We start from the raw sequence: 12,621 nt of genomic DNA, 5'->3' as shown, positions 1-12,621 counted from the left end.
GTTAATTATCCCTCAATTTTTGCTTTTATTCCTGAAACTCACTAAGAAGATATCCCTATTATAATCTTATAGATAAAGTATCTATCTGGGTCCAAAGAGCAGCCTCAATGTACCTGACATCATAGAAAAGATTCTCCACAATCCCCATTAGCTATAACCCAAGGTTCATCAGGAAACAATCAATTTCATATTCTCCTCCCCCTCAACCAAATATCGAATTCAAAGATCCTAAAGTATAGATTTGGAAACAGAGGTAACAAGTAACATTCTGCTCCCCAAATACCTCTCCTCCTCTCACCTCAGGCCTGAAAAGGAGGGAGCATCTCAAATACATGAGAAAAGGAACCTTTTCTGTACAAAAAGAAAAAACTTACAAGCCATATTTTGGAGCTGCTATCTCAACAATCCAGTCCGAACACTGATCTGAAAGGTGTTTAGCAACCTATTCTTGTTTCCCTCTAACCACATAATCACTTATTTGGAGAAGAATTTGCAGCCAAATGAAGGAACTGAAATGGTGGTAGAAAATGAACCAGTTTCCTCCTCATTTTTAACTTCCTCCAAACCAGGAAGTCCTTATTCCAAATGCTACAATGAGTAGGCTTTAACTTTTAAAAGCCTCCTACCTCATACTAACAAGCCCTAGTCTACCTTTCCAGTTTCATTTCACAGCATTCCTCTTCACAAACTGTGTTTCAAAAGTGAATTTCTTATCCTGCCCTCTTCTGTCTCCTTGCCCTTGCTTATGCTAGAATGGCTCTCCTTCTCTACCCCAATTTGCTATTACTCCTTTGAAGTTCCAACTCAGGTGCCATCACACTCCTAACTTTCTCCCACCTTCAAGCTATTGCCATCCACCAGGTGAAAGTGATCTGTCTTCAGAAATTTCTCGTACGACTTTACCTTTACATTACTAATGCACAAGACAACTGAACTGAACCACTGGAACCCAGAAGATAAAGCTGGAAATCACAGAGTAAGATTATATAGAGAGTAAACTCAGGACTCACCGATATTTACTTAACTGAATTCTCAAAATCAAGACATGGAAAACCAGAAGATGACAGGCCCCAATTACTTAATCCTCAGGGAAATACAAATGACTGAACAAGTAAACAGAAAACAACATATTAACATTTTAAATGCCATTAATACTTTTAAATATTAATGTTAATGTTTTTTATGTGCCAAGCACTGAGCCACGAGGGGAAAATACAAATACAAAAATGAGACAGTCCCTGCCCTCAAAGTGCTTACATTCTAACATAGGAAGATAATACATACAGGAGTTCAGGTCTAGAAAGTCATGTCAAGAAATGGGAAGAAGGAAAAGGTGGGGTACTGGCCAAGAAGCTGAGAAGATGGCAAGATCTCCAGGTCAGCCCTGGTTTCCTGGAAGGTCTGGATGGAAAACGCAGCAGGGTAGTCAGCCACCTAAATTAAATGTAGAGCAGCAGATGACTATGCACACACTCTCATCAGACCAGCTCAGCCCCAGACAGAGATCCAAAACCGAGCTGACTAAATATACAAGGCAACGGCCCAATTTACCTCCACTCTATAACATCTTCAATCTCTCCCTCTCCACTGACTCTTCCCTCTACAAAAATGCAGATCTCCTTGACTTACAAATGCCTTTCTCTAGGGGCAGCTAGGTGGTGCAGTGGATAGAGCACCAGCCCTGGAGTCAGGAGGAGCTGAGTTCAAATGTGACCTCAGACACTTGCCACTTACTAGCTGTATGACCCTGGGCAAGTCACTTAACCCCAATGCCCAGGCAAAAAAAAGTCTTTCTCCAATTAATGACCTATACCAATGGTTGCCAAAGTGGGGTCTGCAAACCTCTATGGTACCCTGAAACCCTTTCAAGTGGGTCCACAAAGTCAAAAATATTTTCATAATAATACTAAGATGTTACATGCCTATTAAAATACTCCTCCCTTTTCCAACTACATTATCTGTGTGAGACTGGTTTTCCTTCATATACTTCAACCAAAACAACATATCGAAACAGCTTGAATGCAGAAAACAGATGAGAAATCAGCTATCTTGTATTAAAGATATTAAAGTTTGCAAAAATATTTAAGATAATGCCACTTTTCAGTATTTGTTTTGAACAAGTTATTTTCCACTTAAAATGTTATGTGAACATGCAATAGGTTTACTGTTATTTTTAAATTAATAAAATATTTTAAAGTATCCATTTTAATTTCTAACATGGTAAATATCTGTACATACAATCCACATCAATAAAAGCTCTTTGGAATCCTTAATAATCTTTCAGAGTGAAAAGGGATCCAAAAGTCTCGAGAATAACGAATCTATACCCACTGCTAAAACTCCCTCATCATCCATACTTTCTTCAATTAACTTACAAAAGCAGGCTTCTAATCCCCCTACACATTCTACTGAAATTACTTTCAAAAATAACCATTAGTCAGGAGTACCTGAGCTCAAATCTGGCCTCAGACACATAACACTCACTAGCTGTGTGACTCTGAGCAAGTCACTTAACCACAACTGCCTCACCACAAAAAAAAAAAAAAAAAGTCCAAAAATAACCTTTAATTCCTTAGTCCACAAACCTAAATGCTGGGGGGGGGGGGGGGGGGGGGGAGGAGAGACTGTGAACTTAAGAAACACAGAACCTCAGTGGGCCATCTGGTCTTTGCTTGACGACCTCTGGTAAAAGGCAACCTACTACTTCCCAAGGTAGTCTCTCTGACACTCTCCTGCCTTCTTTTACCATCCCTGCAATATACGATCCTACTACTACTCTGCTTCTTCTAAATCTCAATCCTAACTCCTTCCTCCCTTCCACCTCCAGAGGCATTTCCTAAGATTCTTATTCTTTAGTCCCTCATCTCACTTTTATACTCTATTCCACCAAGAGAAAAATTCTCTACCTATCTCCAGCCCCAACTTCTCTCTATAGCACTTGTCTCAAATTCGCACATAGTTATTTCCGGGTCAAAGGGTATGAACAGGTTACATTACTATAACATGAGGATGAGAGCACCTATCTCCCAGGGTTTTTGTTGAGTATCAAATGAAATAAGTGATATTTGTAATATGCTTAGTTAGCAAAAGTGCTTGGCAGACAATAGGCACTATATAAATATTAGGCATTAGGATTATTATTGTTGTTATTATTATTAGTTCCAAATCATTTTCCAGAATATTCAATATGCTAAAAAGAGAACTCATTTTTCCTACTCAAAACCAACTCTTCTCTTTTATTCTGACCTTAACCCTAGTGACCCATGCTTGAAACATGAGAGTAATATTTGCCTGACTTCTTCTACATTACTTAGTTATCCTTCACCATATTTTTCATAACCACCTCCCAATTTTTCAACAATCCCACACAATGCAATCATTAGTTACTCCTCACAATTTCTCATAGAACTTTATTTTTGTTCCACATTTCCTAATTTGTATTATCATGATTTCCGTACAGATCTCATTTCCCCTACCAGATTCTAAGTTCTGAGAGGACAAAAACTATGTTTGAATTCGTCTGTCTCTAAAACACCTAATACAGGGTGACCTGATAGTAAGCACCAAAAAAAAAAAAAAAAAAAAAAAAAAAAAATTCACATTCCCAGGACACATCATTGCACAATAATGCATAGTTTCGAAGAGCCATATCTGGCATAATCATTGCAGAGAACAATTTGGAACTAAACTACACAAACTCTCTGACCCAGAAACACTACTATTGCATATGTACTGCAAGGAAGGCAAAAACAAAGGGAAAAGGTCCTATAAAATCAAGATTATTTACAGTAACACTTTTTGAAGTAGCAAAAACTAAGAAACAGGATTCAGAGAAGTATGGAAAGGCTTATATGAACTGATGCAGTGAAAAGCAGAAATAAAAACAATACGGAAAGTGACAACATAAATGGAAAGAAAACTAGTTCAATATAATGACCAAGAAACTCTGCCCAGGAGAAGAAATGAGAAAAAGCAACATCCTCCTTTGAAAAGGCAGGGAAACTATGGGTGTGAAAATTTCATTCCGCTGTCAGGCTTAATTTATGCATTGGTTAGTTTTCCAGAAGTGCTTCCCATTCACATTCCTGTTCTGTTCCCTCCCCTTCCCCCCTCAGATTTGTTCAAAGGATGGCTAGCTAGAAAAAGAGAGAAAGGGTAACAATTCAGGAAATGAAGATGACATAAATAAAAGGTTATCATTGAAAAGACTCCTACTGTCAGCAACCCACCCAGTTAGGGCTCACTTCATATATAAACTAGTACAATAACTCATCTTGCACACTGCTGCCAAAATAATCATTCAAAAGCATACTTTAATTATCCAATAGAAATAGGAAAAAAATCTTCACAGACTATAAAGTATAACCTCCTCTGACCAGTATTTGTCTCTGCAAAACCTAGCTTTAACCCTTGAAGGCCTTTCTCATTCACCCCAGCAGCCCCTCTAAGTTACTTTCCATCTACTATGTATCTTGTATATACTGATTTATTTACATATTGTCTCCCCAATTAAAATGTAAGCTTTCCCTCTTCCTTAATCTAGTAAATACTATCTATATAAATCTAAGAATAAACATATACAATGAAGAAAAGTTAGAAGACTTTCCAGTAAGGTTAAGGATAAAGAAAGGATGCCCATTATCACTACTACTATTCAACAAGAGTGCTAAAATTGCTAGCTGTAAGAAAAAAATGATACATGTAATTGGAAAAAAAATACTATTAAGTGGGAAAAAATAAAATAAAATAAAGTATAAAAAAAGGAAAAATGAAGGAATAAGCACAAAGAAGAAAAAAAATTTTTTTTTTAAATAAAAAGCAGGATATGGGGGCAGCTAGATGACACAGTGGATAGAGCACACCAGCCAGTCAGGAGGACCTGAGTTCAAATCCGGTCTCAGACCAGACACTTCACACTTACTAGCTGTGTGACCCTGGACAAAGTCACTTAACCCCAATTGCCTCACAAAATAAATAAATAATTGAAATGAAAAGCAGGATACTTTCAGAAAAATCTGGAAAAACTTACACGAACTGATGCAAAGTGAAATAAGCAGAATCAGGAGAACTCTGTACACAGTAACAGCAAAACTGTACAATGATCAACTGTGAATGACTTAGTTCCTCTCAGCAATACAATGATCTAAGATAATTCCAAAGCATTCCTGAGGGAAAATGCTGTCCAAATCCAGAGAAGGACTGTTATACTCTGAATGCAGATTGAAACATACTATTTTCACTTCATTTCTTTGTAGTTTTTTTTTTCCTTTTGGTCTATTTCTTCTTTTATAACATGACTAATATGGAAATGTTTTACATGATTGCACATAAATAACTATATCAAATTGTTTACCATTTTAGGGAGAAGAAGAAAGAGAGAAAAATTTGGAACTTAAAATTCTGTAAATACAAATGTCTAAAATTGTCTTCACATATAATTGGAAAAAATAAACTACTATTAAAAAAAGAAAATCTAGCAAATGTCTTTCATTCCTATATAGTGAACTTTCAGCAGACAAAAATAACTAGCTGATTATTAAAAATTATTCATTCTATCCTATCAACCCCATTTACTTTTTAATGAAAGATAAAAAGAGGTATAGGGAACCTAAAGCAGATATTAGGGGCTCTTCACTTCTCTTCTCTCTCTTTCTTCCCCCCCCCCAATTCTATTCTTCTCCCTTTCTTTTCCTAGGTGTCAAAGTAGATAAAAAGCCAGGAAGACTTGAATTCAAATGTGGCCTCCAACACTTATGTGTGACCATGGGCAAGTCACTTAGACTCTGTCTACTTAAGCTCTGTCTACCTCAGTGCCCTCATCTGTAAAACAGAGATCATAATAGCACCTACCTCCCAGGGGTTGTTATGAGAATCAAATGAGATAATAATTTTAAGTGTTTAGCACAGTGCCTGGCACAGAGTACACACTATATAAATGTTACCTTTTATTATTATTGTTTTCCCTTATACATCTCTTAGTTTTCCAAATAGTATCTATATGAATTATGCAGCCCTCTCATCAAAAGAATTTTATCACCCTTTCTGCTGTGTATCATCATATCCCCCAACCCATCACTTTGGGAAAAACAAAAAAAGACTATGCTAATTAACCTTCCAAGTCATCAAAATTTTAAGGTTAATTTCTCTTACCATATCCTAATTACTATACTTCTATTCTGGGTCATATTTGTGTCTTTTCTCCTCTTCACAAAATATATACACCAGATACTGCTATGAGATCAATATATTCCTGGATAATCAGTGCACCTGTTGTTCTTAATGACCAAACATTGCCCAAACACAAAAGTATGAACTGCTTTTGCTGGAGGCCTGGAAAGAGAATAAAAATGCTCTTCTATTTTCTACTAACTTCTTCACCCAAAAGAGCAAAGAAAGATCATACTGCACAAGGTAATACACAAATAAAAATAATGAAACTTAATCTATCTCTTCAGGGTTCCCAAAAATATTACTAGAGAACTGTTTTTATCATATTCCAACCACAGGAATACTATAAAGAATATAAAAAGAATAATGAGGTGAAAAGGTTTTTTTTTTTAAACTATGTCAAATGTGGCAATATATGAACGTATTGTGTATTTCAATGTGAGTAATGCAACATGTCTACAGATTTAATAAAAACAGTAAAGTCTAAACTGAAATTCAGAATATTTTCTCATTAAAAAAGACCAGAGTCAACATATTAACAAGTTTCCCTATTACATACAGTTCAAATGTGATCAGATGATTCAAACTTTATATTCATTTCTGGGTTTTTCAATCCAGAGAAACTGCTAATAAATCCCCATTTTAACTTCACTGCTTTCAGGAGTTCAAAGGAAGTCAATAAATAGTTGGGTTGTTCAAACATTTCCAAGTTTCTCGTTTTTTCAAATCTATTTAAAAACCACATTTCAATATTCAGTGCGAAATAATTCTATAAGATTTTAAACAGAAATTTGACAATACACAAACTGCAGAAAAACTGCAAGGTTATACTAAACTGTAGTATCTACAATAAGTTAATGTCTTAAATGAACACAGCCCTTACCACTCTCGCTGCTCTTTCCTGAGACTCACATTTCCTGCAAAACCAAGGTCCAGTGGGTACTTGAACAATGCCATAGCAAGCTGTTAGAATAAAAATAAAATGGTTTTTAACATATATATCTCAAAAACTATAGAAAATCAAAACCTTTTAAAACCTGTTCTACTTTACTCAATAGAATAGGATACATAAATGATGATTTGAAATATTCAAGTTAACAAGAAAAACAAAGCACTGTATTTTAAAATTTTAAACATACCATTGCTTTTTAATCAGTAGCAAAACATGTCACTCATGTTAAATAGCTCTTTGCAAAGGAAAGACCAGTTTGTCAAAATTAACACAATTCATGAAGTTTTTCTGAGAAACAAAAATTGAGAACTTCATCCTCTCATTTTGGCATAAACTTAAGGCACAGCAAGCATTCCACATTACATTTTAATTAAATGAAGATTTTCAAAACACCTTTTAAAACTGAGTTAATAAGACAAAAAGAAAAAACTAAATGTCATGCTAAAATATTATTTAATCTTAACTTTAAATATGTAAATGGAAATACATAGTTGGCTCCCATACCTCTAACCTCTTGAAAACATAGTGCTCTAAATTACTATCATTCTATTTTTACTTCTAAATGCATATATACATATCTAAACTAGTTAAAAGCTGAAGCCATAACTTGACTTGAAATTTCAACTACATGATTTTAATGAAGTTACTAATAAACGTGATGATAAATCTCAGATTCAAAGCTGCATACAATATCAGAAGATTAAAAACAAAGAACACAGCAGGTGTGCAATGAACTCTAAGCCCTCACCTCTGTTCCCAAATTGGGTAAGGCTGCTTGGGTAAGGCAGATTATATTACATAATTCAAAATGTAACTGAATATTTTCAAAGAAACATGTTTCACGGTGTCTAGTTAGTAAGACAACTTCTACCAATGTCAAATTCAGCTAAAAGTCTACTAAACATTTCAGGTTAGCAAGGTATTTTTATCAACATTTCATACCCATATATATCATGCCCTCATGCTAAAATATAGAATTACATATCACAACTTAGTTCTAAGTAAATATTTTTAAGTTTTTAAAGGCCTCAACATTTGATGAGCATTCTAGTATTAAATTGTTTATGTAATAATTGAACATATCTTTTCACTGCTGAAAGACACTTAACTAGTCACCTGAGAAAAAGGGGAACATTTTCATACTATTAAACCACTTTAAGCATCTGTAAATCTAGGTTATATTTAAATACACGGGGAAAATTTGTCAGAAGTAACTTACAATGTATTAAAAGTCAAATCTCAATTGTTCTTTCCTTGTTTACTCAGAAAATGTACCTTAAGAGAATATAGTCAAATTCTCCCAAGTTACACTGTCTAGAAGAGGACTGGGGGAGGGGGGGAGAGTACCAGTAATGTCTAAATATAAATATTCAAGTATAGGAAGATAACTACATGATAAATTTATAATGTACATGTCACCCTTCCCCATAATTGCCCATGGAAATCTTAACTCCACATGATACAAAAAATACCAATTCCAAAGCATCAAATCAGTACTTTCTTGTTTTCTAATATTCCTGACGCCTGCACTTAAGTCTGTTCTTTTGAGAGGATTTAACTCTTCAAAAAGAACAGCTAATTTCTACCTCTTTAAAGGCACATGAGCACCAGGTTACTCATGTTCATCACTGTGGTACTGGATCTTTACTCCTTTTTAGAAGGTAAAAACCGCAGGGTTCTTTTAAACTTATCTGTCTCAAACTGCTAGATAAACTGGGGTGGGGATCGCTGAATCGAAGCCGTTTCTGCCTAATTTCTTTAGCCCACAAAATACTACCGACAGCCGCAGGGCTCCATGACAGCCCTCCCCAATCGCCCTCCCCCACGTGCGACCCCTCGGCTATGGGATCCGGCGACTCACCGAGACGGAAGACCCCCAAGCAAACATCCCCAGCAAACTACTTCCTGAGCGCCTGACACCAGGCTCATCTTCTCCGGTCAGCAGTCCGAGCTTCGGTCAAGGTCGGCCGCCCGCATCGCGCAGCAGCCCCGAGCACGCGGCGGCCGGAGCAGCCTCTCCCCGGGCGCTCCCGAGCCGCGGGAGCAGCGGCGGCGGCCCGGGCAGCCCCGGCAGCCGCCGCCCCGGGAGCCGCAGGCTCCGCCGCAGCCTCCGCCGCAGCCTCCTTCCCTAGTAACCCACAGCAGCCTGGCAACCCCCGCTTCCCAGCAGCCCTCCTCCTCGCAGCCCAGGAAGTCTGCCGAGCGGCTGCCAGCCAGCCAGCCAGAGGCAAAGGGGCGGGAAGACGGACCCCCCCCCCCCCCCCCCCGCGCAGGGACCGAGAGGAGGGGCGCACGGAGCGGCCCCCGCCCCCGCCCCCCGCCTCCCGCCCCGAGCCGGGCCGCGGCCGCAGCCGCCCGCCCTCCCCCGCCGGCCTGCTCCACACCCCGCCGCGGGGAGCCCGAAGCCCGAGGGGCTCCCCGCCCCCTGACAGCGCGGCCACACGCACTTCTCCCCCCTCCCGCCCCCGGACCGGGCCGAGAGGGGCCGAGGGGCCGGGGGTGCCGCGGGCGGGGCGCGGGGTGGCGGTTGGGGGGAGGCCCGGCGGGCGGGCGGTTGGCGGGGTGTTTACCTTGATGCACGGCGACGCTGCAGCCGTGGCCGTCGCAGTAAACCAGCGGGTTCTCGGCCCAGCCTCTCTCATCTGAGCAAACGCAGCAGCCTCCAATCATCTCCTTCATACTATGGGAGACCTCGTCCTCCAGTGACACGGGCCGGTCGCTAGAGACCATCTGCGGGGGAGGGGAGAAAGACCATTGAGGGGGGAGGGCGCCCACGAGGACCCCCCCCCCCCCCCCCGCCTCCCCCCCGCCCCCCCCCCCCCCCTCCCCCCCTCCCCCCCTCGCCCCCCCCCGCCGCACTCCACCCCCCAGCCCCAGCCCGCCCGCCCGCTCGTTGTTCGCTCACTCGGGCTTTGCTGCTCAGTCACTCACGTTCTGCACTGGAGTCAGGAGCCATGTCCGTGCTGACTCCCTACCCCCCTCCCCCCTCCCCACCCCCTCCTCGCCTCCTCCTTCTCCTCCTCCTCTCCTTCTCTCCCCTCCCCACCTCCACCCGGGATGCTAACACAGGAACCTGGAGAGGACACACATAGCAACTAGGCCTCCGCACAGGCGCACTGGGGGGCTCCCGCGGGGCAGCGGGGAGCCTGGGAGGGGAGAGAGGGAGCTCGCTTCCTCCTTAGCGTCATCCAGCGTGCGCGCCCTCCTCAGCCCCCAGGAGGAAGGGAAAAGGGGGAGGGGTTGGGGAAGCAGAACGTGCGCGCCGCCGGCACGACGGCGCGGCTTCCTTTTTCCCTTCTCTCCCGCGGTTCGTCTTCTTCCCCTCCCCCACTCCTATTCCTCAGGGTGGAGCGGGGGGGGGGGGAGGGGAGGGGGGTGGTGGGAGTGAGACCAGACCGTTGGACGGCTTCGGCCGGAGCGCGAGGATGGGAGTGAGCCGTGCCGTGCACGCGCACGCGCACACGCACGCGCACGAAGGGGGCGTCGGGTCAGCCTCTTCCTCTCTCGGCCTGCAAGCTTGCCAATGAGGCCATTGCAGGAGAGAAGAGGGTAGTGGCTGATGTTCGGTGAATTGTGGATGAAAATGACATCCGTGGCCTCACCCTCATTCTGTCTACCTGAACGAATCCTCCCTGAGCACTTAACTCATTTAAGAGCCCCGGCGTCGGGGGCATGTTTAGGCTTCCTAAGAATGGAGGGTGGGGTAATGAAGCATGGCTTCTTGCAGTTGGTTCTGCTAACTTATCAATTGGGCTGCAGCTCTTCTAGCTACTTAATTCGCATTATGGAAACTGCTCAAAGTTAGTAGACCACGTGGAAAGAAGGTCTACCAAATCCAGCGACCCTGATACGTTGGCTGTAGTGACAAATGAACGTTAATACATCTTCATCTTGAAGGCCAAAACCATGTGTTAGTGTTACACTTGGAAGGGCTGGTGATAACACCTAGACTAGCCCTTTGCTTTATGGCGTGTACATAACGCTAACTCCTCAATCTCAAGAAATACCCGAATGCATTTTTGACTCAGGACTTAAGGTATAGTTTTTTCCCCAAATCCACCTGGGAAATTTGTATTATTTCGGTAGATTGGAAGGAGCTGTCTTTTTATATGCATATAAACAAAAATGAATTGGACCTCGATTGTTTAATTAGCATAACAGGACTCAGAGTACCGTCAAGCTGTGAAATTCACTCCCTGTGAGCACAGCATTTGATTGGAAATAAGATCAATGTCATAAAGATAGTAGTTTAACATAGTTTCCTTCTACATCAGTCAACCAGTCACATACTTTCCATTGAAATTAGAATGTATCAGTAGATAATGTTTAAAATAGCAAGCATGGTTACAAAGCAAGTTTGCAGTTTTGGTTTAATAACTTGCAAATTGCAGGTGCAGAGTTGGTATTCATGACAGAATAGCATAATTAAAATAGTGATGCTTAGAAAAAATATAATTATTTGAAGTAAAAAAGATGAAGGAGCCCTACTTATACCTATTCGTCTCTTCACAAAAGAAACATCTTTAGTTTCAAAAGCAATCCAAATATTTTTGTAACCCAGACAAGAATGGAAACAATTTCACTAATTCAGTAGAAATTCACAATAGAATTATAATGCTCATACATACACTTGTATAACAATATGGTATAAAAAAAAGAAAGGGCATAGAAACTCATTAAAATCTAATAGACCATAAGAAGTAGAAGAAAATTTAAATTGACCAGACGCTCTAAAGAAAATGTTTTCTCCTTAGTAGCATCGGTAAATTTAGAAAATTTTATTTCAATATATGAATGTTTATATGTACAATGTGATCTCTTCCTTTTGGGAGAGTAATAATTGATACTCTGAACGTATCATAGCTATATGCTTAATTCATTGTTATGTGTCAAATTGAAAACTGCATTCAAGCAAAATCACATTGCTTCATATATTCCATTTAACTGTATACTTTATCTCTATACTAATACAACGGAATACCAGTTCAATACCCAATTGCTGCTCATACTCCTAATGTGCAGTGTTTCTGAGTTAAGATCAATGTGAAACTTCCCTTCTTCAAAAATGCAGTCAAGCCTTAATGCACTAAATTATTTAATAATACATTTGTTTTATTTTTAATGGATTGAAGCTTAGTTCTTTTGATGGAATTAATTTATATGAACAGAAGGATTCCATGATCACTGCCTTACAGTAGTAGTCTATAATATTTGATAGCAAAATTTAGATAACCTCTTGATAGTTGCATAAAACAATCATTTGGAAGAGACCTTTGAAATAAAAAAAACTAAGAATACATTACTTCAAAAAAAGGAAACAAATAAGCAAAAAAATCTAAAAATGAACTTTTGTTAGTAACATTACCGTTAAGCATGGATATAGAAGTCAATTTTTTTCATACGTAAAAATCATCTCTGAAAGTAATTTAATATATCCATGTATAATTATAATTGTGATAATCAGAAGAAAATTTTGTGAATCTAAATAAGTATGAACTTAT

The 12,621-nt window shown here is 40.1% G+C and overlaps 1 protein-coding gene across 6 annotated transcripts in view; it reads right to left on the bottom strand.

The window, feature by feature from the left end:
* Positions 1–10,131, bottom strand: part of MLLT10 (MLLT10 histone lysine methyltransferase DOT1L cofactor) — a 212,956-nt gene extending 202,825 nt beyond the window's left edge. For 4 of the 6 annotated variants that reach the window (XM_027847831.1, XM_027847834.1, XM_027847835.1 and 1 more), the window contains exons 1-3: positions 10,026–10,131; positions 9,691–9,850; positions 7,052–7,131 (exon numbers count right to left, since the gene is read on the bottom strand). In XM_027847831.1, the coding sequence (XP_027703632.1) occupies positions 7,052–7,131; positions 9,691–9,850 (240 nt within the window). In that variant the 5' untranslated portion in view covers positions 10,026–10,131. The remainder of the gene's footprint in view (positions 1–7,051; positions 7,132–9,690; positions 9,851–10,025) is intronic. The other 2 variants (XM_027847833.1, XM_027847832.1) reach the window with 2 other exon arrangements.
* Between the last annotated feature and the right edge of the window lie 2,490 nt (positions 10,132–12,621).

Source organism: Vombatus ursinus, unplaced genomic scaffold (genome assembly GCF_900497805.2).
Source record: "Vombatus ursinus unplaced genomic scaffold, bare-nosed wombat genome assembly UNPS02005459.1, whole genome shotgun sequence".
Lineage (NCBI taxonomy): Eukaryota > Metazoa > Chordata > Mammalia > Diprotodontia > Vombatidae > Vombatus > Vombatus ursinus.
The sequence above is the reverse complement of the archived record's forward strand: the minus strand, read 5'-3'. Positions and strand labels throughout refer to the sequence as shown.